General features: G+C 51.9%; 1 protein-coding gene across 2 annotated transcripts in view; it reads right to left on the bottom strand.

Annotated features, from left to right (window-relative positions):
- The window catches only part of XXYLT1 (xyloside xylosyltransferase 1), a 170,308-nt gene that overhangs the window by 138,834 nt on the left and 4,091 nt on the right, over positions 1 to 27,383 (bottom strand). Inside the window, exons 1-2 of one of the 2 annotated variants that reach the window (XM_045037109.1) lie at positions 1,627 to 1,753; positions 232 to 379 (exon numbers count right to left, since the gene is read on the bottom strand). In XM_045037109.1, coding sequence (XP_044893044.1) covers positions 232 to 379; positions 1,627 to 1,716 — 238 coding nt within the window. In that variant the 5' untranslated portion in view covers positions 1,717 to 1,753. Of the gene's footprint in view, positions 1 to 231; positions 380 to 1,626; positions 1,754 to 27,383 lie in introns of those variants that run through there. The other variant, XM_023260288.2, reaches the window with a different exon arrangement.

Here is a 27,383-nt window from a genome sequence, read left to right as displayed (position 1 = left end):
CGCACAACTCCCACTGTCCTCGTGAATGGGCCGCAGCGTCTGTGCAACCCAGGGCCCTGCCCTTGAGTCTCTGGGCAGGAAGCTCTCTCACACAAAAGGCGTGCCTGGCACCCTTGTCTTCTCCCTCGTGCCTCAGCGGAGCTCTCCTCTCTGAAACTGGAGAAGCACTGGAGCCAGGGGAATAGACGCAAAAGTCAAAACCCAGGGCTGCCGCCCTGCAGTCCAAGTTACCTTTGGGCATAATCTGATGCATGGCGACCGAGAGGAAGAAGATAGAGTCGCTGTAGTAGGTCCCTGAGCCAGCACTGAAGTGCTTCTGCATGGCCTCCACCACCGGGAAGAGCTTGTCCGTCAGCACGCCGACATCATGGAAGACAACCTGCGGCAGGACACGAGGAAACCACAGGAGTGAGCAAACTGGCTGTAGACACCCGGCACCCGCTGCTTCCCCTCCAGGGGCCACGAGCAGGGCGTCCCAAGCGAGAGTTAAGAAAACGAGGAATGACGGCCAGTCGGCAAAGAGTTAGCTGTGAGGATCGGGACACCACGTGTCAGAGTTGTGCAGGCATGCATGTTGGGGGGCACGCAGTAGAGGAGTGGGAGTCCCCAGTCTGATCTCTGCTTCTGAACTCCAAGCTGGGCCACCCTGAAACTGGAACCTGTGTTAAAACGTCCGGTCCCGAGATCCCGGACCCGCAGCGAGTCTGGGCTTTGCCGCCGCCGGTGGCCGCTACAGGTGTTGGATGCTCTACCTCCCTGTCCCACAGTGTGAATGGGGACAGGGCCACTGGAAAACGGCCCCGGGAAATGCCTAGTGCTGCAGCAGACTCATCCATAAATGCTACCAGCATTTCCTAAGGGTCCCCGACACTTTGGAGGCGCAGTAAGAGGTACAAGGAATAACCAGGCACCACTTTCTTAGGGTCTAGAAAGGTCACCAGCTGCTGAACCGAGCTCTGCAATTTATGGAGCACACACAGCAATGCCTGTGACAACCCAGGACTTCAGCAAGGCAGATGTCACTATTATAGCTCTATTATAATTACAAATTATTGTAGTTACAAATGAGAAAGAAGATGCTCAGAGAGAGGACACTTGCCCAAGGTCACAGAGCTACTAAGTGGCAGGGCAGAACTTGAACTCTGAATCTGGTCTCTAGATTCCACCAAGTTTCACGATCTTTCCACTATAAACGCATCCTTTGTCTCAACAGTGATGGCATCAGTGTGACGGGGCCCTAAGGAGTTGGCTTTTCCTTGTTTGACATCATTCCAGATTATAAATCCGTCCCACCTGTAGCCCAGCCTCACACAAGCTACCAAATTACCACACACTCCGCTCACACAGGCCTTGCACGGTCTCCCTGTTGCTCCGTGTGTTCCCCAACCTATAGAAGACTTCACCGCACGCCAGTAGCACTCAATGCGGCCCAGGCCAGAAGCCTGGATGTTCCTCCTCCTCTCTCCTCAGCCCTCACAAGAGATCTGCTGAAGGCCCCTTTCCCCTGGTAACAGGACAGGACAAGCCTGCCGGGTTGCCACTTGCCACTCAGCCACCTCTATACCGACTCCAGGGCACCAAGAGCTGAAGGAGAGGCCCGGCGAGTCCCCCAACTGGCTCACTCACCTGGTCAGCAGCTCTGCCAGCAGGAGAAAAAGACAGGAGGAGAAAAGGTGTGGGTGGTGCCCCAGAAGTCCTCAAGTGGGTGGGCTCCATCCCATCAACTACCTCTGCCCCTCCCTTTGCTCTCCCAGGCTCAGTTTGTCACCTGCCCAGCCTGCATCTCCAGAGCCTTCAGGTGCCAGATGGCTACAATAACCACCTCTCATGGCCCTGCGGTAGTCGGCAAACCGCCCTGTCCCCTTCTCCCTACTTTAGGTTGAGCTCTGGGCCGGAAACCTGTTTTTGTCTTAACTCCCTTAAGTGTTTGCTTTTGTCTGTAAGTCTGCTTAAATCTCGGAACACCATTAAACTTAGAAACACTTTCAGATTGTGTTAGCTTCGTCATTCCTGTATCTCTTTGCAAGTCTTTTAAAAATGTATTCACGTTTCTCCCCTAATGAGCTATTTTCCTTTATCCTTTTCCTGGCTCCTTTTTCTTTTTCATGACTTCTCAACCTGAGATGGGGAATCCTGACCAGTTCTGCTGTTCCCCGACACAGATGGCAAATGATGCCTTTCACCTCCTACACCAGCACCCCTGCGCTCCCCTCACCCCACCCGTGACTTCCAGGCTGCATGAGCAACCACAGACCCTAGGTTTCCCCACCTCCTGCCTTGTCCCCTCCAAACCAGCCTCTATTGTGCCTCTCGAGCAACTTTCCAAACACCCAAATTCACTTTCCTCTCTCCTTGGCTTCAAAACCTCCAGTGGCTCACTGCCATCGGTTACTGTCTAACTCCTCAGCAAGGCATCAGAGATCCTGCACTGGTGATTCTGGATGCCCATGACACCCTCCCTCCTCTGGAGACTGGGCAGAACTGAACCAGGCTGTCCCCACCATGTCCTGCATCCTTGTATATCTGCAACCTTGTATATCTGGAAGTCCTCCCAGCCCCCATGTGTCCAGTAAACTCTTACCCAGTCTCCCAACCTTGATCAGACATCAGCTCTGGCCTTGGCTCAGCCTCCCACGATTCATCACGCCCTCCTCTGCACTCTCTATCACACAGAGAGAGGTTCCACTTCCCCATCTGACTCTTCTACAGGTCTCCGCTTCTGTGTCTGGTAGATGAGGGTCTGGGGCCAGAGGCTATGACTGCTCTGTGCCCCGTGCCCAGCCCCTAGCCACAGGACAGGCCATCATAGAGGTTTGTCAAACTAAATGAACTTACTAATTTAGTAATGAAGGCGCTAAACCAACCTGAGATGATACAGAATATGGATAACAGAATATCTGTTATATGGAAATAATAACACCTACCTCCTAGGATGGCTTTTAGGACTGCCTGGGACAAGTAGATAAAGCACCTAGCTCAGGGGCTGCTACATTGCACTTACTCCTAAGTATTAGCATTCTGCCCCCTGTCCACATCCTCGGTCCCCTGAATCCCCTCTCCTCGCAGATCAGTCTTAACTCATAAGCCAGCTTTTCCCTCGGAGCCTCATTACACCTCCAAACCATGGCTGGAAGGAGGAATTTGACAAGAAGCTAGAAGCTGACAAGAGGGCTCTCTCAGAAATGGAAGCCTCTGTATTCATTAAAAAGGAAGACAGAGAACGGATATATACAACCAAACACACACACACATACACGCACAGAGGAGAGCCTGCCAGAGCTAGGCTGGGAGAGACAGGTTTCAGCAGCCAGCTTCTTCCCCCTCCCCGGGCCCCCACTTCACCCCAAAGCTTCACGGGAGACAATTACCTCCTATCAGCATTAATAGATTTATGAGGACAAACTGTACTCAGCACATTGTTCCAAATGCTGCACAGTGAAGCAGCCTGCTCCAGTGAATATTTCATATAATAAATCTACTTAAAGACAAATTAATATGTTCCATGGACACGTAGCAAGAAGCAAACCACAGACACTACAAGTGTGAATCAAAACACCCAGGCCTACCAGGGTCTAAAACCAGTTTGCAAACTGTGATCTTCCAAGGGCAGGGGCAGGGTCTGGCACACTCTAAAGTCCCCAGTCCAGCCCCGGGTCTGGTGCCTGGCACCAGGAGTCGGGGGGGGGGGGGGTGCAGTGAGGCAAGAGGGGTGCAGTGAGGCAAGGGTGAACCGAGGGAGAGGGGCAGAAAAAATGTCACCCTTTCCTCTCTTCCTTCAAATCCCCAACCTCAGGGGCTGTGGGAAGAATCACCATACAACCTAGAAAACCAGGAGGAATATAAAGTGACTCCCATATTGAAGGTAATTGGCCAATGAGATCTCAAACAATGGATTGCACAAACTTGACTCTATACTTTGGGGGAATTTAGATTAAAAAGTCAGGGGCGCCTGGGTGGCTCAGTCGGTTAAGCGTCCGACTTCATCTCAGGTCATGATCTCACGGTCTGTGAGTTCGAGCCCCGCATCAGGCTCTGTGCTGACTGCTCAGAGCCTGGAGCCTGTTTCAGATTCTGTTTCTCCCTCTCTCTCTCTCTGCCCCTCCCCTGTTCATGCTCTGTCTCTCTCTGTCTCAAAAATAAGTAAACGTTAAAAAAAAATTTTTTAAAAAAAGATTAGATTAAAAAGTCAATCACTATTTGTAACTTTTATTGATTTATTTGTATATACACACTTAAAATTAAAACCCCATTACTTATAAAATACTGTTTTTTCCCACACCCAACTTACAAAATGATTTCTTTAAGCTTTTCATGGGCCTCAATATTAGTGCCTTATCAACCTGAGTTGAGTCATCCAGAGCCATTTTCCAGAACACATCATTCTTGTCATCCATTTAAGATGTTGAATACAGGGGCGCCCGGGTGGCTCAGTCAGTTAAGCAACCAACTTCCGCTCAGGTCATGATCTCGTGGTTTATGAGTTTGATCCCCACGTCGGGCTCTGTGCTGACAGCTCAGAGCCTGGAGCCTACCTCAGATTCTGTGTCTCCCCCTCTCTCTACCCCTCCCCTGCTCATGATCTGTGTCTCTCAATAATAAATAAACGTTAAAAAAAAAAAAGATGTCGAATACAGCTTCTTGTGATTTTATGTGGGATGGTGTCATTGGAAATGGTATCCCAACCCACAAGGATCCATGTTCATATCACCAAGGCAGTTGGGTTTTTTATCAGCCTATAATTACCTATCTCTAGCCACTTACTATCTTCCTTTTATTAGTGATCTTAAAGGCTCACTCGTATCAATATTCTACACTTGTAATTATGAAATCAAAACCCCAGGAATAATGACTAAATCTGTGTTAAATGTATTTGCCTCCTTTTATTTTTAATTAATTCTGTCAAGTGACTTCTAGGAGCACTTAAATTCAGTAATGACTGAGGTTGTTTCAGGCTAAGGTGTTCTCAAGCTGTACTTTATTGTTCAAATAAAGCATGTAATTGAGAGAGCACTGTGTAATACAAGAGACTCTGGAAACACCCAACTCTTTTGAAAAGGGCAATTTGGGGGTGCGAGAAGAGGGGAAGCTTGTCTCGTATCTACCACGCACAACGTGTTCTCGACATTTCCAACGTGAGAAGACCAAGGCAAACAGGATGGCTGGTGCCAGGCAGAGGTCGGCGTCTCTGCCAGCCTGGCCCCGGGCTTGCAGGCATAGACAGGTCTGAAGAGCAAGGTCACTATTCCCCTAATCGTTCACGGAAGACACAGAGCAATGCCACGCCTTAGCGCAACTTGGTGGAGAAAAGTCATTTACCACTTGGCATGCCCTACTGGGAGTCACGTCACACCGTGATCCTGGAGCCAAGAAACGAGGTAACAGCGGCTGGCTCTGCATACAGACACCAGGCTTCCAGGAAACACCAAGGCAAGGTCTGCCTGAAGAACAGCACCTCCTCCAGCCGCAGACACGGTGCCACAGGATGGCGACATTGCCTCCCCGCGCTCAGCCAGAGACTGTCCCCAGAAGAGATGCTGGAGGGAAGAATGACAACACAAAGCTCTGGGAAACCACCCAAATCTAACATTCCTGGTGCACCTGCCACAGGCCGGAATCCATGTCCCGCAGGAACAGCAAATGGGTGTCTGCTTGCCCCAAGGGGCAGCCCAGAGCACTGGGTAGGAAGCCTTTGGCCCCTACGTCTGGACTCATGCCACCACCAGCACCGATGTCCAGCAGTGGGTGGGCTAACTCACCCCCTAAGAGCTACACCCCAGTGCTATGGGAGCCCAGTTCCAGCCCCTCCCGAACGTGACTTTTATCACTTCTGCAAGATGTCCTAGATGTAATTTAATTTTGCCAGGCAGAAGCACAAACAGCTGAAGAGGAAAAAAGAAGCCTGCTCACCTAATTTCCAAAGAATCCCCAACATCCATTCTCATGACCCACTTTACTACCGGCTCAAAAGCTACAGCCCCTCCTGCCATCCTCACGACAAGGTGTCCAGTTGCTACAAAACATTGTGTCTGGCTCCCTCCCCACCCTCATCTCCACCCCACACTTACTGCACCATCGGAAGTTTCCAGATAACCAGATCTGCAGTTAACGTGCTGGGACTCCTAGAAGATTCCCAACATTTCAGCAGAGTCCATTTCCCCAAAACCTCGATCCAGCTAGGGAAGGAGGGACAAGGAGGAAACAGGCTGTAAGAGAAACAGGTCCAGCACCTACAGAAGAGACCCCTGGACAGTAGGTGACTCAGGGCCGAACAACATCAACCAGCAAGCGGCAGCCCCACTATCAGGAGGGGATCCAAGGCTCTCCAACTCCAGTGTGCAGACTCCTGGGTCCTCGCCCCAGACACCGCGAGTCAGTTTACAGGAAAGCTCAGGAATCATTTCGAAACTGCCCCAAAGTGATTGTACTGCAGGTGGTCCTCAGACAGTGTGAGCAGCGCCCCACTGGACTCAGTGCCAATCACATGGCCTCAGGGTACTGGTTGGGCTCAGCTCTGGAAATCACACTGCGGGAAGGCTGTGGGCAAACTCCCAGAGCATGTCCAAAGGAGAAGACCCAGGTGGCAAGAGGTCCCGAACCTCTTCACCTGAGGTGCAGCTGGAGGACCCGTGGGTATGTGCCCCGGTGGGTAGGGAGGAGAGGACTATACAGTCTCACACACGTGCCAGGTCACTCTCCAGCTCCTCCGTCTCTCCTCACTCATGTTTCCACCATGTTTTATTTTCTTGCCTGTAATGGAGAGGGGGTAAATGTCAAAGGTAAACCCCTACCTGCTTTCAAACCTCAATTCTCTGTTGACTCAAGAGCCCCTAACAAGGGAATCAAGCATCAGCCCCGAGGAAGAGCAGGCCACCATGACAGGAGGAGAGAAGAACCCAGAATAAGGAACTGGACACAGTGCCTTCTGTGTGCCCAGTGTGGCTGCACCAACATGTCTTACCCTTTGCCCTGTGACGTCCTCCTCACCTCCAGTGGTAAGGGGGTCTCTGGCAAGCAGGTAAGGAGATAAAGACCTTATAGCATAGCAACGTACACAGATTGTGAGGTTGACAATAACAAGGAAAAGACTGGAGTGTCTTGTAGGTGCTCTGCTCTGTAGACCTTCAAACACCCGGGCCCTCCCAGGGAATTTCCAGAATGACCCCAAGGAACTACAGCAAACCACTGGAAAAGAGCCACGTCCTTGGAAGGCGAACACATGGAGAGGAGCGAAGAGAGACAGGAGTGGCCCAAACACTCCTCCGTGGCTGACTATGAATGAACCATAAGGTGGTTCCAAAAGAAAAATGGAAGCATGAAAAAAATAAAAATAAAAAGGTCAATGCCATCTTCTGGACTCTGTGTTCATGACCACCTAATAGTGACATTAGACCGTGGCTTCTCGACCTTCCAGATATTCTTGACACGGCTGAGGGGCTCCATAACCAGAAATCTGTAATTTCGACAGCACGATACATCCAGCCAGTTTCACCTTGCCACTCGTCACCTGCCACCCGGCCTCCAGGCTCCAGTTCCCTCCTGTCAACACTTAGCAGTCAAAAACAAATGCCCTAGTCACTCCCCACTTTTTCCAGCACTCACTGAAGAATACATTTAGTGATCTCTTTAAAGCAGTCCCTACATAGTGGTTATAATCATTCCTTAATTTACCTCTTTTACAAAAGAGGAGGTTTTGTTTTGTTTTTGGTTTTTTTTTTTTTTTTCACATTTAATGCTAAATTTTCTGGCAGTACGAGCCAATTTTCTACAGTATAATGTTTTCCACCTCAAAAGATAAGAGAAGGTAGGAGACAGAAGGAAAACAGCCAAAGGATGGAAGAGATGGAAGGAGAGAGAGGAAACTACAGCATCGGGATTGTGCTGTGAAGTCTTAGGATGTGCTCTCTGGTCTATCTACTCACCGAGAAGTCCACTAACCGTAGACCAGTTGGGTCTTCTTCACCAGATTCCTTCATCTGTTCTGTTTGTGTGGTAATCTCCCATGACTTTTGACCTCCCAAAGAACACCGCAGTCATACCAAGAGTGGCACCCAAAGGGACGCACTTAGCCAGCTCCAGCTTCAATCTGACAGGCAGGAAGTGGCCCCAGGCAGGGGGCCTGCCCCACGAGGTCCCCACTCCCCTCTTGGCTCTCTGGCAGGGGACACAGCTGGAGCCCAAGCAGGGATCCATGGTACCCTCCTAGCTCGGACCAGTCAGACTCCAGGATGGCCTCCACCATTGGCCACCTTTCCTAGGTTTCATGAAACCCCTTGCCCAGTGCTTCCCTAGATGTGGCAAACCCCTTGGGTGGGAGGGAAGGGGGCAGGGGAGTACAAAAGATACTTCTAAGGGGCACGCAGACTACTCACTTAAATACTTACGGACTGATTTTGATATGTAAAATACTAGAAAATTAGCGAAAACACTTCAGAACTATGATTTCACAGATAACGCCTAAAGAGAGGAAAAGGAAAAAGATGTAAAGAGGAGGAGCCGGTTTAAAATACACATTAAGTAGGTAACGCGGCAGGCAGTTATGGGATTTGGGCAAAAGCCGTGAAGGAAACGTTCCAATGACCTGACTCTGGAGACACTGCTCCGTGTGCATCACCTCTTTTCGTGGGTGAGATGATGTGTTTAAAATGCCAAGCACAGCACCGACAGCCCGGAGGCGTTCACAGCCTGAGTGCCTGCCTTCCCCAAGGTCGGCCTGGCTGGCGTCAGAAGTGGATCTCCTGGCTCCTCCAGGGCCCCTCCACCAACCCCTCCTGCAACCTCCAGCCAAGAGCCCCGCCCCCACCCCAGGCACGTCAGGGCACCACACTCCTCTAACCCGCCAGCCAGGCGCTGGCACCTGCACACCGTGGCACCACGAGGAAATGAGACGAAACGTGTGTCAGCAGCAACGTGGACAAATAGGAGCTCATCCCACCCTCGCCGTGACCGTGCCCTCCATAAAGGGGACGTCGCCTGTCCAAGGCTACCTGCTGGATGGCTGAGGCCCAGATCTGAGCCCACGCCTTTTTGATCCTAGAATGCGAGCAACCTGCCAGTCACGGGGGACTGCCCTCACTCCAGCTTTCTTCTTGTATTCCCTCACCAGGGGCAGAGCCCCACTGACTTTCCAGCCTTCTGGAAGCCACAAGGCGTGCCTGAATGACGTCTAGCGTAGAGGCCCTCGTGCCCCTAAGCAGCCTTTCCCTGGAGGGTCCCAAATCCCGCACTCCCCCCAACCCCACTGCTTGTGCCTGTTCAGGCCACCGTCCTCTCTCCTCTGGGCCAGGACACCAGCCTCGTAACGGGTCTCCCCTTCGTTGTGTCCTCCACGCAGTGGCCAGAGTGGCTCTTCTCCACTGAAAACCCAGCCACAGCCCCTCCCATCACCAGTCAAAGCCAGCATCCTCACCGGCCCTTCTGTGTTCCTCCCGTAGGGCCCCCAGGCTGCTCCCCCGCTGCCACACCAGGTGACCTGCCACCCTGGCCTACACTCTTCCTCATGGCTGTGTGACCAGCTCCACTTCTTCAGGCCTCTGCTCAAATGCCACCTTCTCAGTGACGGTGTCCCTGCCTATCAACTAGAAATTATGACTGCCCCACATTCCTGAGGCCTCTCATCCTGCTAATGTACTGTGTAACTTACCTCCTAGAACATGGCACAATTCCCTCATTTGCTTATCATGGAACAAGAAACAGATGAAATGAAACCCAGCCCTTTTTGAGCCTCTGTCCAGGCAGCAATGTAGACAAATGTTACTAGCTCATTTAATCCTCTTCCTGCCAGAATGTGAGTTCCACAAAGGCAGGACATTTGACTTGTTCTGCCTCTTCTGTTCATTGATACACCCAGCATCTTTCAATGTCCTGGGGCACTGCTGGCACCTATCGGACTCGCAGTAAGTATGGCTCAGTGAAGGTTTCACAGAGCAGCCACATTGCAGCTATATGGAACTTCAACATGCTCATCACCATGAAAGCAACGTTCCTTTGCTCTGGCTTTCCTGAGTGTCCCCCAAGGACCAGCAGCAGCCCGCGGCTTCCCCTCTGTTGGTATTAATCTGCTTTAGCCCTAAGCCCCTGGGATCCAAGGATCTTCCCTCAAACTGTATGAGAAAACAGACGACTTCACTGAGGGGATGGATTCACAGCACAGGGAAAAGACCGGTCACCAAGGAGCACCAGGCCACTGCCACCCTGCAACGGCAGGCCCCCAACCTCCGCTCAGAACCCTCCCCCCCACTCAGCTGCCGGAGGCTCAGGCCTAGCAGCCCGTGGCTAGGAAAGTGGAGACCACTTTGCTAATCGCGAAAGTACAAGTGGGAGGGCAACGTGTGTGGAGCCAAGAGGCCACACGGGTCACTGATGCAACCCTCACGTTTCAGACAGGGAAACTGAAGCCCGGGGAGGGGAAAGAGGCTCTCCCCAGGTTACACGGCAGGTCACTGCCCCACTGCCAAGCCCTGTGCCATCTCAGACAGCACTGCAGCAGTGAAAGTGAGACTCAGGAAAAGGGTACTCCACCTCTAGCCGGAGGCACCCTCCTCTCTGCGCTCTGCCACAGAGATTCTGGAGATGCTGCGGAACACTGGTCCAAGTCTCATCGTGACCAGAACACTCAGGTTTGCCCTCAAAGTGTCCCTCCTATCCTATTCCGAAAGCGGCCCTCAAGGTTCTACCTCCTGACACAAAGACAGCAGGACCCACACCAGGAAAAGGAGTCTGCGCACCAAATGCTCGGGAGAACGTGGAGCGGGCAGGGAGCCCCGCCCGGGGCAGGAGCTTACCAGACCTCGGAAAGACGCGCGGACTCCTGACCAGGAGATGCCTGTCCACACGTGGGCCCTGGAGAAACTCGAGCACATCTGTACACTCGGACACGTACCCCACGTTCACTGCGGCGAGGTCTGGGGTGACAAAAAGGGAAGAAGCCAGCCACCTCTAGCAGGAAGATGGAGAAACGGGTCTGCCCATAAGGAAATCCTACACGGCAGTCAAAGGGCATGAACAAGACCCTGTGTATCAACTTGGATAAATCCCGAAACCATACACTGAATGAAAAAGAGAAGTATCAAAAGGATATATAGAGAGTATGTTTATAACTGTTTAAAATATAGAAAGCAATAAAAAATACACATACACATTTTTGGGGACACATATATATGTGGTAAAAGTACAAAATCACAAATTCCACAAAGCTCACCACCTTCTCATGTATGCTAATGAACACCTCTGGAGGGGTAGGATGGGGAAGAAACAGGAGTGGGCTTTAAGCTAGAGCTATATTTTATTTCTTAATAAAAAAGAATCTGAAGCAAATACAGCAAAATGTTAGCACCTATTTCACCCATACAGTATAAACATAATCTGTTACATTTTTTCTGGATTTTTCTGTTTTGATGTGTCATAAATTTTCAACATATAAAAAAATGAAATACTAAAAAACAGAAGATAGAATACAAAGAGAAAAGAAAGCAGGGTTGCAAAATGTAAATTAGCTGAAAAACTCTGTAGGATAGAAAGCCAACAGAGTGGGCAACTGAGGAACGTTACTGCTGGGTCCTGATTCTCAGACAGAACTTGTGCGCACAGGACCCACTCTGGGCCATGAGGTATTCCTTACAGAGACTCAAGGAAGAGCTCCAGGGAACGATTCAAAAGAAGGAAAACACCACACACACAGAGTTGTTCTCTGTGGCATATTTAGAGTGTGAAAAATCAGAAGCTCCCAAAACAGTTTACAAGAGAAATATAATAATGCACTACAACCAGACAAACAATAAACATGAGATAAGACAGAAAGATGGGAAAACATTCTTGAGCCGCACCATCACGTGTGGGTCCCACAGTAAGTGAACCGAGCAGACAACCAAATGTCCCAGCTGTACCAAAAGTATGCCTGTGGGTGGGCAAGACTCAAAGGCAGCATGGAAGAATAGAGATGGTTTATTAGAATTAGAGGCATAGTTTTATCCTCTCACAGAAGCAGGTCATGAAGGGCTCTCAGTGGGGTCAGCTCCTTGCTCCCACCTGCCCACTCTCCGCCCCCCCTACCCACCCACTCTCTCCCCCCAACCCGCCTACTCTCTCCCCCCCAACCCACCCTCTCTCCCCTGCAACTCACCCACTCTATCCCCCCAACCCGCCTACTCTCTCCCCCCCAACACATCCACTCTGTGCCCCTAACCCACCCTCTCTCCCCCGCAACTCACCCACTCTGTCCCCCCAACCCACCTTCTCTCTCCCCCCCAACCCACACACTCTCTCCCCCGCAACCCACCCACTCTGTTCCCCCAACCCGCCTACTCTCTCCCCCCCAACCCACCCACTCTCTCCCCCCAACCTGCCCACTCTCTCCCCCCCAACACATCCACTCTGTGCCCCTAACCCACCCTCTCTCCCCTGCAACTCACCCACTCTGTCCCCCCAACCCACCTTCTCTCTCCCCCCCAACCCACCCACTCTCTCCCCCGCAACCCACCCACTCTGTCCCCCCAACCCGCCTACTCTCTCCCCCCCAACCCACCCACTCTCTCCCCCCAACCTGCCCACTCTCTCCCCCCCAACCCACCCACTCTATCCCCCTAACCTACCCTCTCTCCCCCGCAACCCACCCACTCTGTCCCCCCAACCCGCCTACTCTCTCCCCCCCAACCCACCCACTCTCTCCCCCCAACCTGCCCACTCTCTCCCCCCCAACCCACCCACTCTGTCCCCCCAACCTACCCTCTCTCCCCCGCAACCCACCCACTCTGTCCCCCCAACCCACCCACTCTCTCCCCCCAACCCGTCTACTCTCACCCCTGCAACTCACCCACTCTGTCCCAACCCACCTACTCTCTCCCCCCCAACCCACCCACTCTGTCCCCCCAACCCACCCACTCTCTCCCCCCAACCCGCCTACTCTCACCCCTGCAACTCACCCACTCTGTCCCAACCCACCTACTCTCTCCCCCCAACCCACCCACTCTCTCCCCCCAACCCACCCACTCTCTCCCCCGCAACCCACCCACTCTGTCCCCCCAACCCACGCACTCTCTCCCCCCAACCCGCCTACTCTCACCCCTGCAACTCACCCACTCTGTCCCCCCAACCCACCTACTCTCTCCCCCCCCAACCCACCCACTCTCTCCCCCCAACCCACTCTCTCCCCGCCAACCCACCCACCCTCTCCCCACAACCCGCCTACTCTCTCCCCCTAACCCGCTTACTCTCTCCCCCCACAACCCACGGCCCAGGGACCAGGCAGATTCCTCGAACGGAATGCTCTCGTGGGACAGTAAGAATCCCCTTCCGTAATTCCAGGCTATAGCAAGCCCTGCAAAGATTTCCATAAATCCATTCCAGATGCTACACATGTCACAGAAAAGGGCTCGGGAGTCAACAGCTCCGGAAACCAAGAGGTTAAGCAGCAGGGTCATCGTATTTCATCTCCCAGAGCCAGCTGCTTGAGACACAGCTTTTGCTTTAGGTAAAGAGAAATGTTTTCATATTGCATTTGTTCTCACAGTCTAACAACTTTCTGAGCGAGCCAGATTAGTTCATAACTTCAGTTGTGCACGTTTCTGATCAAAGCAAAAGCTGTTCCATGAGTCTGAAGAAGTAAACGGAATCAACCTCCAGAAACATCTTATGTCCTCCGCAAATACTGCTCACTAACCTCAATTAACTGTTTAGCTGTTTGCTCTTCACTAATGAAGGGAGTCACTAGCTGAGTTGAGTTTTAAACCGGCACACTTAGAAATGATGCTCTCAGACAACTCACAGTGGTGCCTGCCATCAGCTCACACCAGGAGACTCCATGGTAGACCACAGGGTGACCAGCGTCCCTGAGGCTGGGCACTGTGTGACCACGCTGCCAGGGGGCAGCCCACATGCCCAGCCATTGCCCCTCGCCTTTCCACAGGCACAGCTGGACCCCAGTGGGTGATCAGGGACCTGAGATTTTGGCTATGACTCAGATGTCAGCAGTGGCTGACCAAGGATTGCCAGTTCTCCAGCACTCCATTCCCAGGGACTCAAGACCAAAGTCCCGCCAAAATAACAATCACAGGGCACTGGTCCACTTCCCTCCTGGGGTATTTCCAAATCACTGTCTCCTCTCCAGGAGCCATTCTCTTGAGCAGAAAGCTTGTTCCTTTTCCACTGGGAGGAAACTGGGGACCGCAGGGTGTAACCCCACTGGGCTCAGTGACCATCCTGCTCTTACTTGGCATGTACACAGGATACAATAAAGTACGTGGGCCAGAGGATCTCTGTGCCAAACTGGCCCTTTTAGGAGACAAACCTGAGCATCCATGCAGCCAACTTGGGCGTGGCCACCTACAGCGGGATCTGACCTGTGACACCGGCTGAGCAGAGCAGGTGCAGACCAGCAGTGCAGGCTCATGAGATGGCATTCGAGGGGTGGACCCAGGCAGGGTCTGGCTGCTGGAGGTCAGGACACAGACCTGGACAGGATTCACGGGGAATAGGGCAACCATGCCCAAGGTCCACAGAAGACACCTAGTATGTGCTGGGCACAGACAGATCCTTTAATTCCATCCCCACAACATTTTGAGGCAGGTGCAGCTAAGGAAGGAGTTCAGAGAAGGCAAACAGCTACCCACTGCCTCCTGGAGGGAGGAGCTGCATCCTGACCCAGACCCATCCACAGTCAGCACCATACTCATTCGAGAAACGCATGCCCGCCCACCGCCCCCCCTAGGCTGTATTGGGAGGGGGAGCAAACATGCACTGCACCCTTGAGGCTTCCCATGTGGCAGCTCCACCAGCACTGCACACGAGGCCTTCAGAGAGAATGGGCTCTGCAGGTGGGGTGCTTGAGCTGCACCTTAAAGGCAAGCTGGGCAGCAAAAGAGCGGAAAAAGAAGTACCCTGAGCGCCTACTGTGTGCCACGCGGATCAGCTTACGTAATGGAGAGCCCGCTCCCTGACCCCCAGAGATCCTCATGACAGACACAGCAGGACTGGGGTTGACGGGGTGCAGACCCCGCAGGAGACGGCAGTGGGATTCCTTACACCAGCCCCCCGGCTCTGGGGCCTGCATCCAAGGAGACCCACTCAGCTTCACCACGGAGCGGCTGCTCAGTGGGATGTGAAGCAAAGCCAGTCTGTGTAAACGACACACAGACATGTGCAGGGCAGGGTGGGCGAGGCCCGAAAAATCAGTCGGGCTACAAACAAAAACAGAAGACAAACAGGCATACGGAGACCAGCACAATCCAGGACTGGCTTCAGAAACACAAAAAAGGGAAGGCAGGGGCAGGAGACCTGGGTTCCAGCCCTGAGCAAGTCGCTTGGCCGCTCTGGGCCCCAGTTTCCTCATAGGTTACATGAAGGGACAGGACTACACAACCTGTCTAGTTCTCTCCAGCGCTGACCTCCGCTGACTTGCGGCCAAACCAGGGAGGTGGGGTTCCAAGCATCACGGTCCTCTGAGACCTACATGCTCACAGAGGCTCCCAGCTGGTTCTATAGGCAGAACCTGGAGGAGGGAGGAGATCTGCCCCACACAGGCTCTGAGGTTCCCCTGCCCTTCGCAAGCCACCCAGCGGGCCCCCGACCTACTGACAAGGGGAAGAGGCCCCAGCGGGCAGCAAGCACGGGGCACCAGGCCTTCTGGGATCCCCAGCCCTCACGGAGCACTCCCTTTCAGAGATAGAATGACCCCCAAAATAAACAGACATCACAGGCACTAAGGCAGAGTGCTTAAGAGGCAGAAAGACTGCTCAGCCCCTTTAGCTGTATGGCTCTGAACAAGCTACTAAACCCTCTTTGGGCTCAGGATCTGTGAAACCTCTGCCTAGGGGAGAGTACCTCCCTCCTCACAGGTCTGATCACTCTGAGGATTAAATAGAGGGAGGGGAGAATTTGGCACGGCCCCTGTCACTTAAATGGTGGCAACGGCTGCTGTCAACAATGACAATGGTAAATGTCTGAGAGAGCTTGCATGACTCCACACTCCAAGCCAGGGGTAGAGGCCGAGATATGAATCAGTGTCTCCCAGAGAGGGAGGGAAGAGTCAGCAAGGTGGACCTGGTCAGAGCCATTCCAGGAACTACCCCAGAATGAGGTGAACCATGGCTTTAAGACCCACCCCCGATCTCTTACCCTCGCACTCAGGAAAGGTCTAGGAAGGACCTTGTTCCTTTATAATTTCTAGCACCCAGTTTCCACATGCCAGTAAGAGAGCCATGGAATATTATTCAGGGCTGAAACGTCCCTCCCCATCTTACAGATGAGAAACTGGGGCTCAGAGACACTGAAAGGCCTTGTCAATGGCATCCAGGGTCAGAGAGAGCACTAGAACCCAGGAACATGATACCTGGGCAGGACTCTGCCCACCACACCTCAGCTCAAAGTGTCGGCCCCAGGTACCACCTACCAGCTGGGGGCTCTGGGCAGATCAAGAGGCCACAGCAGCCCTACCCTCTCTACCTGCATAAGGTGCAAGAGGTAAGCAAAACCCCAGGACAGAAACACAAGCCAAGCCCCTTCCACCTCCCCTAGACCAGCATCAGTATCTCTTCTTAGTAATACAAGGGAGATAGTTCTGAAACCCAAAAAGAATCTCCAACACACACCTGGCTCTTCCCAGCTGGTCTCAGGTTGGACAACTTCCTGTCTGGAGAACTTATAATAAAAGGCACAAGGAAGGCTTCTTTAAATCAAGAGGCTTCCATAGATGGCCAAGGACTCCAAATTTTGGCCAGACACGTGCTGACAGAATGTTGGAGAGGAACACGGACACCCAGCAGCCCACTCCTCACTTCCCAGAGGCCCCAGGAGACAGCCTCACAGCCTGCATTTGTACTTTGGTGCACAAGTATGCCGGCAAATTACCTCCTCCAGTTCAACAAACTTGTGCAGCCTCACTCTACCCTGAGCCCTGGGCTATACTACATCCTGGAAACACAGAATGAAGGAAGACACAGCCCTGGCCTCCAGGAGCTTGCAGAGGGGCCGATTTCAGCACAGTGGGAGCTCAGAGGAGAAGGGCCAACATAGAGATGGTCAGGACTGGCTTCCCACACGGCTGGAATCCACCAGAGTTTAATCTTGAAGAGTAAAAAGCTAAGCAGATAAAGAAAGGAGGGGTGGGTGTTCCAGGAGGGGAAGTGACTGAGCAGAGTCTCAGGGGCATGAATGGCTCAGGGTGGACCAAAACTCTGGACAACTGAGTAAGGTAGAGAAGGCCAGGCCAGGCACTGTCAGAGAAGGCCAGGCCAGGCTCTGTGGCTCCTTCTGTTCTGGAGTCCTGATTGCCGACACTATGTCTGACCACCGCCAACCAGCCAGAAAGCCAAGCACTCACTCAGCCAGATGGCCCTTCTCCTTCTGGTCATGACTCTCCTGCCAGGTACAAGAGACAAGGCCAGTCTATTGCCCCAGCTGCCTCAGTTTCCCCCTCTGTAAGATGGGGAACTTACTATGTATGCCCATCCCCAAAGCTCCCTGACTGCCACAGACAGACCCTATATCCTCACAAGGCCAGTCTCAGGCACACCAGGAGTCCCCTGCCCTGTGTCTTCCTGCCCCCCAGACATCAGGTGGTCTGGGGCACCCTGAGCAAAGCTTGCACTATGCCTAATCCTGCACAGGTTTTTCAAACAATGACTAATCCACTTGTCCATCTGCCAAAGCCTACAAAGCCCCTCAGACTCCCACACTGACCAGGATTCAAAGAGCCTGGCCATCTGGGCAGGTTTCACAGAACTACATCCCAGACTACCATGATGATCTGGCAAGAGCAAGGGCCCCGCACAACACTCAATGGAGTATGAGCCACAAACGGTAAGGCCCAAGACCCTGCTAGGAGGGATGGGTGGGAACGAAGGGATATGAGCAAGTTCTGGGGATAGGTAGGTCTCTCCAGTAGCCTGGCTTTTCAAAATCACTTAGGGGCGCCTGGGTGGCTCAGTCGGTTAAGCGTCCGACTTCAGCTCAGGTCACGATCTCACGGTCCGTGAGTTCGAGCCCCGCGTCGGGATCTGGGCTGATGGCCCGGAGCCTGGAGCCTGCTTCCGATTCTGCATCTCCCTCTCTCTCTGCCCCTCCCCCGTTCATGCTCTGTCTCTCTCTGTCTCAAAAATAAATAAACGTTAAAAAAAAAAATTAAAAAAAAATAAAATAAAATCACTTATACTTATTATTTGACAGAATTCTCAAAAACTTTATGAACAATTACTGTGTGCAATCAGACCATGAAAACAAATCAAACACCATTAAAAAGAGATAAACAAATCTGAATAATGCTTGTTTATAGTTTACTATAAACAAATTTGAGATGGAACCTTCTAGAAACTTCTAGAAAGGAACATTCACAGAGAAGACTCCATCCCTCAAAAGACACAGGAGGATCATCCATGTTGCCTACACAAAAACTATAAAGGGCAGACTCCAGCTTCATCATCGTAACAGGAAACAACAGCACCCACTCCAGAACCCAGGCCAAATCAAGCTGGCATTTGCTGAGCCTCTGCCCAGAGCCAGGCATGTGCTAGGCACACTGGGGAAGGGAAAGATGAAGACTGGGGCCTCATCCTCCCAGCAGAAAAGAGAAAGCAAGGGCACAACTGAACACCAAATGAGGCAAGTATCCAGTGTTTTCAGTGGGGCATACACAGTGCATTGTTAAGAGCAGTTGGGGGTTGGAGGGGAGGATCAGAGAAGAAGAGAACACTGTAGTCTGGGAAACTGAAGAAGACTCAAAAGAACATGAGGACACCCTGTGCTATAGTCTGAATGTTTATGCCCCTGCCCCAAATTCCTATGTTGAAATCCTAAATCCCAGTGTGATGGTGTTTGAAGGTGGGGCCTTGGGGGAGTTGCTTAGGTCATGGGGGTGGAGCCCTCACGAATGGGATTAGTGCTCTTATAAAACAGACCCCATGTGAGGGCACAGCAAGAAGCTGGCAGTCTACAACCCAGAAGAAGGCCTTTGCTGGCACCTTGCTGGTACCCTGGTCTTGGACTTCCAGCCTCCAAAACTGTGAGAAATAAATATCTCCTTTGTTTCTAAGCCACCCAATCTGTAATATTTTGCTACAGCAGCCCCAACAGACTAAGACATCATGAAATAAACATGGGCAGAATGCGGTTTTGCAAGCCAGTTCCACTGCCCTCCAACTGAATCAGTAAGCATTGGGCCTTCTAAAGTGATGAGGGAAGAGTCCCTCCTCCCAACACACTACTTAGGAACCATTAGTAGCAGTCACCATTTATTACCCAGCCACCTGCTGCAGGCCAGGCCTCCAGCTGCCTCATTTTATCTCACAGCCACCTGTAAGATCATGTCTGAGGGTAAAAGAGGTCAGGGGATTATATCTGGGGCCCCGCTGTTCCCAAATGTCACAGACTCCGTTGGAACACAGGTCTTGGGCTCCAAGCCATGTGCTCCTGCCCTGGCTGGCACAGTACAGACTCTGCTGGGGGCAGAAGTGGTGATGAGCTCCAGTGAGGAGAGGAAGAGGAGGCCAGAGGCGGAAAGTGTGCTCCCAGGCTGGCCAGACCAGCGCAGGGCAACAGAGGCCAGCCTCCAGGCTCCCTCCAGCCTCTGTCCCACCAGCAGGAGGATCACTTCATGAGGCTGCTTAACAGTAATCACCCCAATAAATAAAATAAATGGCTTCAATTTAAAGCACATTATGTTAACAGCAGGCTTTGTGCCAGCTGACGGGGCCTGGCTCCGCTGCTCAGAACAAGCGCCTAAAACAGGGATGGGTACACAGCGCTGCCTCCAGTGAAAAGCCCTGCTCCACACAGTCAAGCAATAGGGACACAGTGACCGCCCCACCAGGAGGATCATGCCCCTCACCCCACCAAGTCTGCGTGGCAAGACTGGAGATTCCCACCACTCCCCCAACTTTCCACCACGGGCCAAGCAGGATACCTGGGGCACAGACAGAGCACAAGGATCTCTCAGGAGCTCCAGGTGGGGAAGAGGGACTGCTCTTTCCCCTAAGGGGCAGGCCGCCCCCCTTCTCCCAGAGGGCCCATCCATGCTAGGTGTGATGTGGATCCCGGGTGGATGCACCCCGGGAAGCTGAGAGGCTGTGGGCAGGGCCCAGCTGAGGGTCACTTGGTGGGGACAAGGGCAGGCCGGAGGAGGCTCGTGATGCGCAGACACCCGGCCCCACCGCCCCCATCCACACGGGTCCCTCGGACTGCGACGCCAGGAAGCACTGATGTCTTCTCCATCCGGATGCAACCATCCAGCTTCTGTTTCATCTACCTTTTTCAAACGGCCTCATCAAAGCTGGTTTACACAGGGCACAGGAAGGAAATGACTGCCCACGATCGCCAGGCAGACTCCCTTTCATTTCAATCTTCCTTTCTAAAACCTGGGGGGAGAGGGCGGGACGCTTGTGGTGAAAGAACAAAAACAGCTCTGCGTGCGCCCCAGGCTTCCGTGGTGGGAGAGCAGTGCGGGCGGGCGGCTCCGGCGCGGCACCGGGCCCAGCCAAGCAAACACGAGGCAGGGGCGCCCTCCAGTGGCCACACGGAGAGCCACACGCGGCTCCTCGGGCCTGGGAGGGGACCCTGCTGGGCAGGCGAGCAGCTGCCCCCTTACTGGGTCTCAGGAATAGGGCCAGGACAGGCAGGGGTGGCTGGGGGCCCAGTGTGGGCTGCACTCCTGTAGCTACTCCAGCCTCCTGACCTCCTGGCCTGGAGACCTACGCACTTATTCCAGCGCCGGAGCTCCCTCCATCCAGCACATACCCCAAAGCAATGCACACACCACATGGGTTCACTCCAGGGATACAGCTCCCCTAGGACTGACCCCTTAGTCCCTCTCAGGTACAAGGCTGCTGGAAAGCTAGCCCCCAACAACCAGCAGGACTCTGGCCTCCCCTCCCCAGCCAGAAAGATCCGTGGGGACACAGTGCAGGGAGGCCCATTTGGAATGGGTGAACACAGACAGGCCCAGCACCTGGCAAGCTCTGCCGGGGGTGGGGGTTAGGGTGAGCTGGCTCTCAACCCGCTCTCCCAAAAGGGAGCAGAGGCTGCTGATTACACTGATGCCCAAACAGAAGACAGAAGGGCCGGGGCTGATTCTAACCCCAGCTCTGTGTGGCACTGAATAAGTCATTGCCTGCTCCACCCCAGGTCTGCCAGCTCACTGGGAGGGCACTGTACCCAGAGGTTCGGAGTTTCCTTCCAGTTCCAAAACTTGGTGGTTCTGCAGTGTTCTGGGAAGGCAAGGGAGAGTTACAAGCTCGGTCTTTGTTCAGTTTGATGTAATTGGGGCCTCCGGGCAAGGGGACGATACAGATTTCGAGGTGGGCTACGGCCCAGCCCTCACTGGCTCCCACTCTTGTGGGCATCAACCCCTCCCTAAAGCATGTCACACAGTCCAGCCCCAAGACTTTGTTTGAGACCTCAGGTAAGTCAGCTGACCTATCAGCCTCGGGGGCTCCTCCCCGTCACAGTAAGGCTCAAGTGAGACGTTTGTAAAAGCATTTTTATATACGCTAAAGCGCTGAACAAATGTTACAATTATTCTCCTAATCAAGTCTTCATACGAGTAACACCACCTCATTGATTTTAGGGACAACATTACTATACACATTGGAAATTTCTAAACTGTATGCTTCAGAATATAAGCGTTTCCAGAGATGCTATAACATCTTTCCAGGTGGGGAGGGGAGAGTCAAGACACCTGGTCTTTCTTGTAAAAGGCATTTTGGTAAACACAGGAAAAATACCAAATACATTTACACAGTTGTCCTTATCAATATATAATCATCTCACCATTAGTCATTAGGAAAATGCAAATCAAAACCAAAACGGGATGCTACTTAACAACATTGAGAATGGCTACGATCAGAAAGACAGACGAGGGGCGCCTGGGTAGCTCATTTGGTTGAGTTCTGACTCTTGATTTTGGCCCAGGTCATGATCTCCCCGTTCGTGAGATCGAGCCCCATGTCAGGCTCCACACTGTGAATGTGGAGCCTCCTTGGGATTCTCTCCTCTCTCTCTGCCCCTCCCAACTCATGCACCCCCACACTACTCTCAAAATAAATAAATATTAACCAAAAAAAGACAGCAAGTGCTGGTGAGGATGTGGAGAAACTGGAACCCTCATACCCTGTTGGTAGGAATGAAGAATGGTGTAGCCGCTTTGGAAAACAGTCTAGCATTTCCTCAAAGGTTAACATATGACCTAGGCATTCCATGCCTGAGTATATACTCATACATACACATAAAAACTCATAAACAAATGTTCACAGCAGAATTATTCACAATAGCCAAAAAGGGGAAACCACCCAAATGTCCCTCAATTAATGAACGGATAAATGTGGCCTGTCCATACAACGGAATATTATTCAACCATAAAAAAGGATGGTGTACTGATGATACGTGCTAAGTGAAAGAAGCCAGATACAGAAGGTCACACACCGAATGAGTCCATTATTATGAAATGTTCAGAACAGGCAAATTTATAGAACTAGAAAGCGGTTTCATGCTTGCCAGTGCGAGATAAAAAGGGGAACGGGGAGTGACTGTTAATTGGTACAGGGCTTCTTTTGGGGGTGATGAAAATGTTCTGGAATTAGTGGTCATGGCTGAACAATCTTATGAATATTAAAAACCACTGAACTATTTTAAAGGGGTGAGGTTTATGGCATGTAAATTCTATCTCCATTTAATTGCAAAAAAAAAAAATGTGGTTATCTGTCTTTTGAGAAATGATCTATGGGAACAGAAAACAGAACACAGTGAGGAATTACTGATGTCCAAAGCCTGAACGTTCCATTTGCACACGGAGGCCCTCAGAGCATTTACCAATCACCCATGTATCAGTGTGATTCATCTAGAGGATGATCCCTGACCTATGTTATGGGTTTTGCCTTCTCATTTTAACACATTATCAATGTTATTATCTGTGAAATTATCAGAGTCTATTGTATAGGATATGATAATACCACATTCCTTACAGATCAATGACTGAAGTTTTTCATGAGAAGCATGCATTGATACACAAAATACTAGTTATTTCATGAACATATTCTAATTTAAAAGACTTTCACTAGTAAGTGTGTTTGGTAGATAACATTGTTCTCTAAATTCTATAGTATAAAATGTCAGCCAATCTTTTTTTGTTTGTTTGTTTATTTTGAGAGAAAGAGAAAGTGCTCGTGCTCACACCCGCACGTGAGCAGGGGAGAGGCAGAGACAGAATCCCACGCAGGCTCTGCACTGTCAGCCCAGAGCCCAACGGGGGGCTCCAACTCATGAACTGTGAGGTCATGACCTGAGCCAAAATCAAGAATTGGACACTTAACTGACTGAGCCACCAGGTGCCCCTTATCCTACCTCTCCAAAGAGCCTCTCATCTCAGGACGCGTTTTTCCAACCACCTCCTTCCCAGACTGTCTAACTTATTCACGCTTCATTCCAATGCAAGGTGCCCACTACTGTGGCAGGCCGGAGAAGCTGCATTTCAGTGTCACCTGTTTGTCAACAGCTTCCTCAGTAAGACAGCCAGCATGGAGGTCTCAGCGCTTCTTTCCAGCCCCGGCTAGGGGCTGAGGTGCTCATCTTTTCAAAGCCACTCAGTTTTGCTCATGCAGAAACCCTGGAAATGCCCCAATGTGTGCAAAGAGCCTCTGTCCAGCCACCCTAGTCCTCAGCATTCGCTCCTCCTGGAATCCAACAAGTGCTTTAAGTGCGGAAAGCACGTGGCTTCTTATTCCTAACTTGTCATCTGCGGACTGAGCAACCCAGCCTCATGCTGAGGAAGACGGGATTTACAGGAGAGGGGCAGATCACGGAGAACTCTGGTAGGATTTCCTGGGTTTGACTAACACAGCCATCAGTCCATCAACTGTGAATATTTACTGAGCGCTTTGAATGTGCCAGGAGCTGTGCTAAGAAGATAACGGTGACGGGGGACAGAGGGAGCACCTCTGTTCCCACTGTTTCGTGTCTTCTGCACTCCTGGCCTCTTGCTCTCCACTGTGAACACGAACACCTCCTTTCAGGCAAGAGAAGAAATTGATCTGATGGGTGAGTTTGGAAGGCATGCCTGCCCTGGCCCCTTCCTCTCCCCTCTTCTGGAATTACCTGCGGAGAGCCTGCCCCTCCCCGCAGGGAGGCCAGTGGCTGTCCAGGGATGCCTGTCCCTCCAGAAGTTTGTCTGATTCTTGTGTTGCAGGTTAGCAGGCTGCCTGTCCAAGTCTATCACCTCCAACTTGGACCAGAAGCAGGCAGGAGTGGCACTGACGGGGTTCCTGCCAACCTCCGTCAATGAAAAAGGTAAGTGATGTCCCTGCCCTCCTGGAGATTATATTCTAGTAGGGAGAGGTAGCCTGCGAATAAGTGAGGATTGTTATTTTCTCAAACATGAGGAGCACACTCCCACGTGCAGTTTTCCCTGCCTAGAGTTCTCCCTTCTAAATGTCCAAAGGTCTACATGCTCACTTCCCTCAGTCCCTGCTCAAACGTCACCTCATTGGCAGGGCCCTTCCTGACCACCTATACCAAACAGCCATCTGCCCACCCCCGACACGTACACTCCCCATGCCCTTTACCTTCTCTAAACTTCTCACTGACTGGCTCTGTATGTACTTGATTTTTTGTTTCAAGTCTCTCTCCCACACCTCCCCCACAACCCCAGAATGTAAGCTCCACCAGGGCAGAAACTCTGTTCCGTTCCCACTGGTCACAGGCACAGGATAAGCGCTCAGCATCTGTTGAGTGAATGAACAAATGAGGATGTGCTACAAAGCAGGTGACGGGAAAGATAATGAGGGCTCAGGTGAGGCTGCGTTAGAAAAGGGGTTTTGGGAAGGCCTTCCTGGGCGGCTACCATCTGAGTGATGACACAGTGACAGAACAGGAGAAACACCACAAAGCAGCAGTACTGGGAGCAATACTGGTGAGCCCCGCCAGGCCTCTGCAGGGAGCTGGCCACCCCACAGAGAAAGGAGCGGATGACCATGGGTCCTGTCGGTGCTGAGTGATGCCAGGAGCTCTGGGGCCTGCTCACCGTGGTGATCTCCCCAGAAGTCAGCAGAGTGGGACCGTGCTAGCAGACTGCCCCCATAGCAAGAGACAAAGCAGTGCTGGGCTAAGTGCTCTACAGAATGGCAGCATCTCATCCTCACTGCTACATGGGAGGTGGGTGTGTGAGCCTCACTTACAGAGGAAGCTTCGGGGGATTACCCACCGTCACCCAGCTAGTAACTGGCCAGCTGGGGCTGGAACTCAGAGCTCACTCCCTCAGGACCATCTCCTGTCCGACCTGCTGAGTTTTACAGCAAGATAAGCTGTATGTGAATGTGACACTAAGCGATGTGGGTTCCTGGATGGCAGGGGCTGTGCCTGACCCATGTCTGTGTCCCCATAGCTGTGAACCCAGGGTCCCACGGATAACACGTGCTTGGTGATGCCCAAGGTGGGCTCCTGAGGGGTGGGACAGGGATGGCTGGTTGTCTACCCTGAAACCTACTCTCCTCTCCTTCCTATTAACTGGACCCCTATTTTTAACTGAGCACTCTTTGATTCTCCCTCCATCCTGCTACCACAATACAGATGTGATGGCTAAAGCGGTAGCAGACATCCTGGCCCAAAAGGACAAGAGCCACTCCCCAGTGACAGTGAAACAGGGAGCTGCAAGGAGCCTAGGACACTGATGACTTCACGAAGCCCCCACGCCACCAGGAATGGCTAGCTCTGAACTTCCATTCAGATGAGAAATAAGGCTCAATCTTGCTGAAGCCGGAACAATTTGGGGTTTCTGGCATATTCTATCAAACTCAATATGGCAAGGAAGGCTTATGAGAAAGGTAAGTCCTGACGTAAGTTTTAGAAGAGCAGGATTCCTCCTGACAAACAGAATGAGGCAACAGATGGCTCAGAAGCAGAGTGAGCAAAACCCCACGTGAAGGGACCGCTTTTCCCCCAGCCTAGGGAGGAAAAGGCTGGGCAAGGAAGCCGAAGTCAGCTGCAGTAGGTCTAGAATTTGGAGAAGCCGGAGATGACAGTGCGCCAGGAGTCAGGAGGTTCTGAGGGGAAGTCACACCATAAAAGCATTTTCACAAGATGAATGTAGCAGTCTTTCCCAGGCCAGCAGAACTAGGACAGCCTGGATGACAGAGAGCTGTTCAGCCAAATGTTTCCTGAATGCCTATGTGCCAGGCGTCGTAGGGAACATACCTGACCTGGGTAAGAAAGCTGGACAGGACGGCCCAGGCGCTCCTCCATCCCCTACAGCAGTGACACCCATGCCTGCCTCTGCAGCTCTATACAAACTCGGATTCCCAGGCCCCACCCAGGAGATTCTGACCCACAGGCTGGGACAGGGCCCAGGCTTCTGAACCTTTCTTTTTCTTATTTATTTTGAGAGAAAGAGAGAGAGACCACGAGTGGGGAGGGGCAGAGACAGAGAGAGAGAGAAAGAGAGAGAGTCCTAAGCATGCTCCATGCCCAACGCAGGGCTCGAACTCACAAACTGTGAGATCATGACCTGAGCAGAAATTAAGAGTCAAGACACTTAACCAACGGAGCCACCCAGGCGCCCCCAGGATCCTGAATTTTTAATAAGCATGCCCAGGTTGACTGTGATGCAGTCAGTCCATGGAGCTGTTACACAGGCCAGAAGCAGCAGCTAACCGGACCTTGGAACACAGTGGGTTTGGATGCTTATTAAATACGTGAACAGATGACAGACTTCCATACTGTTAGGGGACAAACTAGATTTAGAAAGACTTTCAGTAATAATCGAAACAAGGGGACAGCTGGGTGGCTCAGTCAGTTTAGCATCTGACTCTTGACTTTGGCTCAGGTCATGATCCCAGGATCATGGAACTGAGCCCTGCATCAGGCTCCACACTGAGAGTAAAGCCTGCTTACAATTCTCTCTCTCTCTCTCTCCCCCCTGCCCCTCTCCCCAACTTGTGCTCTCTCTAAAATAAAATAATAATCATCGACACAAGATTTTTCTGGTTAAGTGAATGGTTTTTTAGCTAATATTTAATTAACCAAAATATAAGGCCACTAATAATGTTCTGTGATCTATTTCTGCAACCATCTCAGCTAAAAGGTATTTCTGTTTCACTTGAAAATGGCCTTAGAAGAGACCTCCGGGTGTGAGAACATTTCCATGCTGGCTCACTGTAGCTCTGCTCTGCATCTTACAGACGTGGTGGAGTCCAAGAGCCCACCCTGAGGGTGGAGGCTGTCTCCAGATAGTTGGGTAGGCAAGGAGCCGCCTTCCTGTCTCCAAGATGTTCTAACATACTTCAAGGCAACTCTCCCTGGGAGTGAGCTGTCCTTATCACCTTACCTGCTAGAAGATAAAGTGCTACTTAAAGAGGAAACATGGCACAAAGGGAAAGACAGTGGCCCAGGACATGGGTCTAGTCCTAGCCAGGTCA

This window comes from Felis catus, chromosome C2 (assembly GCF_018350175.1).
Source record: "Felis catus isolate Fca126 chromosome C2, F.catus_Fca126_mat1.0, whole genome shotgun sequence".
Lineage (NCBI taxonomy): Eukaryota > Metazoa > Chordata > Mammalia > Carnivora > Felidae > Felis > Felis catus.
This window is presented reverse-complemented; position numbering and strand designations above follow the sequence as displayed.